General features: G+C 35.4%; 1 protein-coding gene across 1 annotated transcript; it reads left to right on the forward strand.

Moving 5' to 3' along the window:
* Nucleotides 1-1,015: 1,015 nt before the first annotated feature.
* On the forward strand, nucleotides 1,016-6,654 carry LOC107078598 (saposin-C-like). Its single transcript, XM_015357200.2, has 5 exons — nucleotides 1,016-1,123; nucleotides 1,906-1,961; nucleotides 3,339-3,437; nucleotides 6,088-6,245; nucleotides 6,477-6,654. Exons 1-5 carry the CDS (start codon nucleotides 1,081-1,083, stop codon nucleotides 6,505-6,507), a joined length of 387 nt encoding a protein of 128 aa, XP_015212686.2. The 5' UTR covers nucleotides 1,016-1,080; the 3' UTR covers nucleotides 6,508-6,654.
* Nucleotides 6,655-6,931: the final 277 nt, after the last annotated feature.

Here is a 6,931-nt window from a genome sequence, read left to right on the forward strand (position 1 = left end):
TGCTTTTTTGTTTCTTTCTCCTTTGAGTAGTACTGTGCCTTGTCTTTCCTCTTTTTCCATAATGCAGTGGAGTGTCACTATAGATGTGGCCAGATGTAGGTCTTCTAATACTAAATTTTACAGATTTACACATTTGCAAACTGTTGGTAAAATGACATCCAGCAAAAGCATCCAGCACACTGGCAGTTGCCCAGTTTTGCCCAGCTACAGATTTAAAGAAAAAAACATTAAAGAACTTAATACTAACTAACTCAACTACTTTTGACCATTTTTGTATGCAAAGAAATTGGGTCAGGCAGCCGTTTACAAGAGTCTGATATAAGACCAGAACTGAAACAATAATGGGTTTCTTGTACTAATTTTATTGATATTGCATATTAATTAACACTTAATTGCGTTGATAGCAACCTCATTACCAGCTTAATTTTCTCTCTAACCGGTTTGCACTGCCAGAACAATCCTGAACATGGCAAGGAATAACTTCTCTCCAAAATGTCCTGCATTATTTAATTCTGATACATCTACAATCTTCTCAATTCTAATCCGATTTTGGGCTCCTGCTATTTTCTTTTTCCTTCAGTGGGACAATATTTATGTCTTCTGTTTAATTACTGTATATTCTTAACAACATAATCTTACTATGTCCTATAGCCTTGATTTTAATGTAAATCATATAAATATAAGTATAATTATTCTCTAGTACTTACCTACAATACTGGAAATAATTAATCAAATTAACAAATAGTTAACAAATTCAGTCTTGCAGCCAGACAATGACTATACCCTCAGAGGTGTATCTGTGCTTTGAAATTCTGTGACTGCATGGAAAATTGTACAACACTCAAAAACAATATACAGCAAAAGGAACAAAACATTCTGCTTTAATTCACCACAGGTGGACAAACTACAATAAGCAACATGAGGCTACACATGTAGCTGTAGAGAGGTTTCCTGTAAATGACAAACTGAAGAACCACATAGGCTTAGATTCCCTGACTAGGGTGGTCCCAAGTACTATAAATTGATGGTCAGCAGAGAGCTGATGCATCTGAAGAGCACCCACTACCAGAAGGTGTCAAAATGACTCGCATCATTCTCATCTGCCTGCTTCTTGCTTCCTCTAGTAAGTTTTCATTTGTTCTTTGCTCATTGCCTAATCTTCTCTTCCGGACCCCTCAGGACAAATATTATTTATTATATATATATAAAAACTTAAAATCCAAATAATACTAATGTATTTTCTTAGTTTTATTGTTTACATTCAGTTACACTGTTATTAATTAAACAATTGCCATCACCATTATCATTCTTATTGTTATTGTCTTGTTCCTCATTTTCAAATACAAATGTTTCATTTGTGTGTTTTTTTGTGTGTATTACAATTAGGAAAATGTATTTTTGTTACCATGGGCTGCTATAGTAGATTATTCCACATCTTTTGGTAGGGGTATATGCTGTGGGAGGATTTGGGGATCAAAATTATCCTCTTTGTTTATGAAAATGAAACATAGGTGAAATCCTACTGTGCAGATATACCCTATATCTTAAAGAAATCATCTATGAAAAAGTCTAAGTGTCTATGATGACACATTATTTTCCTCCTCTAGAACTTTTGTGAAAAAATATAAAAATCATCAGAATGTTAAGATGCATAGTTAAAAGTGTAGTAATTAAATGAAGGATTATTATGTTGTTTAGAAATGTGTACAATTTCAGTCACCACTTGACAAAAATAACATTACTGTTATGGAATTAGTTAAAAATTAGAGAGATTTGTGAGAGACTGAAATATATTATTCAGTCACTTTTACAAAAGTGATATTCTCACCTTTTTGAAAAAAAGTATTTCTTCTTTGCACTATTCATTCTTCAGAATCAAGTTGTATAGTTTACCTCTTTCCACAGCCCTGGCTGACTCTGGTCATTTTGACGAAGAAGACATTGCAGATGCTTTTCTGAAGGTAAACAATGTTTAATGAAGAACACATTGGCCAGTACCCTCTGAGCAATTTCAGATTTTGAGTTACCACATGCTTCTGAAATGTGTTTAGCAAAACTGAAACAAGAGAAGACAGATCAGAGAAAAGAGATCCAGGAACTTAACAGTGCAAATTCCTTCTACAGTATAATGCAGAGGGACAGAAATACAGGGCTGGTGTCAAGGCTGGTTTATATGTGCATTAACACTATGTGTATTGGCTTTTCATTCCATGAGCAATTCTTGAAGGGTATAGAACCAACTTTTTATATGTTTATAGCAATAAACCTGAGGTCAGAACTATTACAGTGTATTTACTGGCATGACATGTATGATTTTACAATTACTTTATGCATTTGCATAACAATTTTACCGTTAATTTTCACCCATCACTGATCGACTATATACATTTGGATATTCATATTTAACTTTTTCAGTGCCATTGAACCTTGAGCCAGAATCAGAGAGTTCCACTGTAGTTATATTTGAGCAAGGAAACTTCTGAGACCTCCTGCCAAGTAAGGGCAGTTCAATTAAAATGCTGGGCAGAATTGCTCTACCCTTACACTTATAAATGTGACTTGTTTATACCGCTATGTAGAGTGAGGCAAAAGACAGTCTGGTCTCTGTATATGAAATTCAATATCTGAATTATATTAGGTACTTGTACTTTCCACTTTTGTCATATCAATATATATTTACTTACAACCTTACATTTAACAGAAAGAGCCACAAAATCTCAGAAGAACTACCATTTCCATTCTTCTATTTTTTATAATAAAATTTTAGAGAAAATGTTCTGTTCTTCATTTTGAAGAAATAAAGGGATTCACATTCTGGGTGGCATTTTTATTGAGGAAGGTCTTCACATAATTCATGACTTGAACAGTCAGCGCAAGCTGCCGGGCTCTTCTTCCTTCTTTTACTGACATTTCCACTCTGGGAAGTAAAGTTGTTTGGACATCTCATTATTTTAATTGTCCTGTAGCAGTAGCTTAAGGGGGTGTACTGATGGTGTGGAGGAGGGGGATTGTTTGTTTTGCTAAGATAAATTATTTTGCAAAAGCATTGGTATGGTGGCACACCAGCTAGTCCTGCCTCAGAATTTTCAGTTCATTTGAGTTTTCTTGGCTGCTCCAGTTTCCTTTCAACCAATGCTGGCCACAGTATTGTTTCTAAATTGTTCCTGTGTATGAGTCCCACCTTGGGCCCTGTGTCAGCCAGGTGAGGTTTTTCTTGCCACAGCCCTTCATGTGACGTGGCTATACACAATACATGGACGGTTCACAAAAAAGAGATGTTGCATTCTGTAGATGGGTTATAAATCCAGATAATAAGAATCTGAATCTCTCTCATACAGGAGCATGGAGACTCCCAGCAGGGACTGAACATTCGCTGTAAAGCCTGCCAGGCCATTATGAAGATAGTGAAAAAAAGTCTCCCAGAGGATGCTACCAAGGTAAAGCAAGGCAAGATGGGTAATACCAGTTGAAAGGTGTTCAAAGAATGTTCAAAAATACAATCTAAAATGAAGTGATGACATTTTCTGAAAGCCAGATAACCAAGAGACTAAAAATGGATTTATTTTATATGCCGTGATTAAAGCAGATTTGATAATAAGTGTAAACATGTATATGAATAATCAGTCTAAATAATTCCTTCCATCTGTATAGCATTTTGTATACTAAAGGTTCTCAATGTATAATGTGTATAGTTTATACAAAGTTTTTATATAGAGTGAACCCTATTCACCCACCAAGTGTAGCATCCATCTGAGTGAGGCATGGTAACCATTGTATATCAGCATACCCACTGAACAGCAGATCGAGGAGTACTCAACAAATGTAATTTAACCTTATCCGTAGGCCCATCTGACTACAAGTGTCATTTCACTAATACTACACTTTTCATTACTGAAAACAACATTTCTTAATCCTTTCTCAAAATATCACAAATGCAAGTGATCTATATTTTCCTCTTAACACAACCATATTTTTTTACAACAGAGAAACTATTTTGTAATAAACAAAGAAATCAATAGCATAATTTCAACCTCAGACAGAAACTGCACAACGGGGGTATTATAAATAGTATGACCAGCAAGGTAAAAAAACAACACTACGAACCATACTGTATATCACAACAAAAAGGAAAACCTAATCTTTTTAGCAGTGTTTCATATCCAGATACAAAAGCATAAAACAAATAGTTTTTGAAGGTATATCTAGCATTTCGATTTAGAGAAGGTCCGAAGAAAAAATTCATCAAACTACATGAAATCCATTATCTTTGAAAAAGTTACTTATATAGAGTAAAACTTTCCACATGGAAAATACAGTAAACAAAAGGAAATGGCTGCTGAAGGACCCTATATGTTTTCAAACCGACTGGGCTACTGAAAAAGCTGATGTTATAGGAAGTCACAGATGTCATTCATCAAATTCTGACCATTTAGAGACATCTTAAGAAGGGTTTTAGCAAAGAGAGAGTTCTTAGTTGTCCTTGCATTGCCTGTCTTTTTTATATAATTGTTATTCTATCACGAAATTGAAGATCACATAGCCTCTTGTCAATCTGTCATAAATACACATCAGAAGCGTTCAAAATGTGCCAAAAAACACTGTTTTTCTCTATAAACTTTATATGTGGGCTCTCTAGTACAAGCAGAAGTCCATACAATAGAAGATAAGATCACTTTATTGGCCATATACAATTCCTTGTATTAGGAATTTGTCCTTTCAAATGCCCTGACTTGCTCTCCATGAGAGACACAGACAGGGAGAGAAGCTTGGTGTCAGAGCGCAGGGTCAGCCACTTATACATCACCCCTGGAACAGATGTGGTTAAAGGCCTTGCTCAGGGGCCCAACAGAGTAGGATTCCTCTGCCAGCTGCAGCATTTGAACAAGTAACCTAACAGCCACAGGCGCAGATCCTTGGACACAGAGCCAGCGCACAGTGGTGGAAAACCCAATGAAAAAATTATATAATATTTATTTCACATCTCTAGGAAGGACAAAATCATTCCAGGACCAGCCTTTATTTATGCCAATTTTTTATGTTTGTTGAATAACTCAAATTTTTATACAAGTTAAAAGACACATTAGAGACCTGGACATTTTCATCCTAGGTGTTCCACAACTTGAGATATTGCCTTTTGAAGAAGGACAATAAAATGTGTCCATTATTTTTTCCTGTTTTGTTTTTTATATTTATTTCTAGTATGTGTACTGAGTAAGACATGTTCAAAATATGAAGGTTCAGAAAGGATCTCAAGGGTGTTCTCTTTAATTCAAGATACTAACCAAGTCTGTACTGTTTATGCTTTCCAGTATAATTCTAAATATTAAAGAGTACATCCATTCCAGGAGGCCATTGACCTTAACTTCCATTTTAGGGTCAGGTTGGATAGCTGTGGGCATTTAGGAGGCAACCTTGTCCAAACCTGTATAGAACTAGCTAGGATGCTATTCTTATGACCCATTCCATAGGAATGTTACTGATAAAGTAGTTAGTGCATTGCTTAAATGTCTCATCCAAAAAGACAGTACCTCCTACAATATAGTGTCACCTTTAACTTTATATTACACTAGTTTGGAAATTCTAGTTAAGTTCCACAGCTGGTCTTTGCACTGTACAAAGTTGAAAGCCACTGACTACACAGAGATCATCTGCATTCACTACATTAAGCTAAAATATATTTGGCGCCTCAGCATTCCTCACTGATTGACAAATATTATTAAATACATAAGAAAATCATCAGTAGAATACTAGTGTGAGAGCACAAATTTCAAAGAAGTGTGTCCTGGAGACTGTGAAAATCCAGCCATCATGTTCTATGCTGTATGGACTCTTATTCTGTATATTCTCCATGGCCTGCCCCTGTCTGTGTAATCATTACACTGTGGTTACTGACTTTGAGGTTTTATTTAGCACAAATATGCCCTATTCATTAGTCTTCAATTTAGTGTACTTAATGTGTTGCACATTGCACATGTTACAGTGCCTCTGAGAAAGCATTGATTATAAATTTGTAATACTGCTTGCATTGGCTGTCATGACATTAACTCTTCTGCAGAGTGTTGCTGATTTCTTGATTCTTTTTTGCAGGATGATATTATTAAAAGTCTCCGTGATGTGTGTGAAAAAATGCGTCCATTAAAATCAGCCTGCAAGGGTATTGTAAAAAAATATCTTGAAAAACTGGTGCATGAACTTATGACTGATGATGGACCAAAGAATGCTTGTGTTCACATTAAGCTTTGCAGGTAAGAGTTACTTTCAAAATGTTAGCTTTGAAGCAGCACAGTTGATATCCCAACAAACAGCAAGGAGCTTAAGCAACATCTTTCTAAACTACTATTGGAAGAATCACATTTAAAGAGACATTTCACAGTTTTTCATGGATATGAACAATATGATAAGTCAATTGTGGTTTCACCTTTAACTCCTCTGCTCCTGGTTTGTATTTGTGTTAATCTTACTTTTGCCTTTTATAGTTCAGTACCATTTCCCTGGAAGGAAATGTGAGCAGAAATGGATGCACAAGACCACAATTGATGCCATTCTTGATGAGCCTGTGGCCAGTTCTTCTCCAGTTCTTCTCTCACCGGTCCCTTGTCCTGTACTCTGAAAATTGGTCCCAATGATACGACTCAATAAAGTATTAAAAAATCACTATTGTGCCTACTGTGTCATTGCATTTACAGTAACTCTCATGATGTGCTCTTAAAAAATTGTAATTCCTTTAAATAAAAATAGAAAGGCAGTCTATATCTTGATACAGCAAGTGTAACAGAAACAACAAAAAATAGGATAAAACAAAGATGCCATATGATGTAGTTTACTCATCGTCACCCTTGGATAAAGGCTTTATCTAAAGCCTTGATGCATTTGTAAATGACACAAAAATATGAGCAACAGAATTAAAGTAGCAAAAGGAATACAACAAGAA

The sequence above is a fragment of the Lepisosteus oculatus genome, chromosome 10 (assembly GCF_040954835.1).
Source record: "Lepisosteus oculatus isolate fLepOcu1 chromosome 10, fLepOcu1.hap2, whole genome shotgun sequence".
Classification (NCBI taxonomy): domain Eukaryota; kingdom Metazoa; phylum Chordata; class Actinopteri; order Semionotiformes; family Lepisosteidae; genus Lepisosteus; species Lepisosteus oculatus.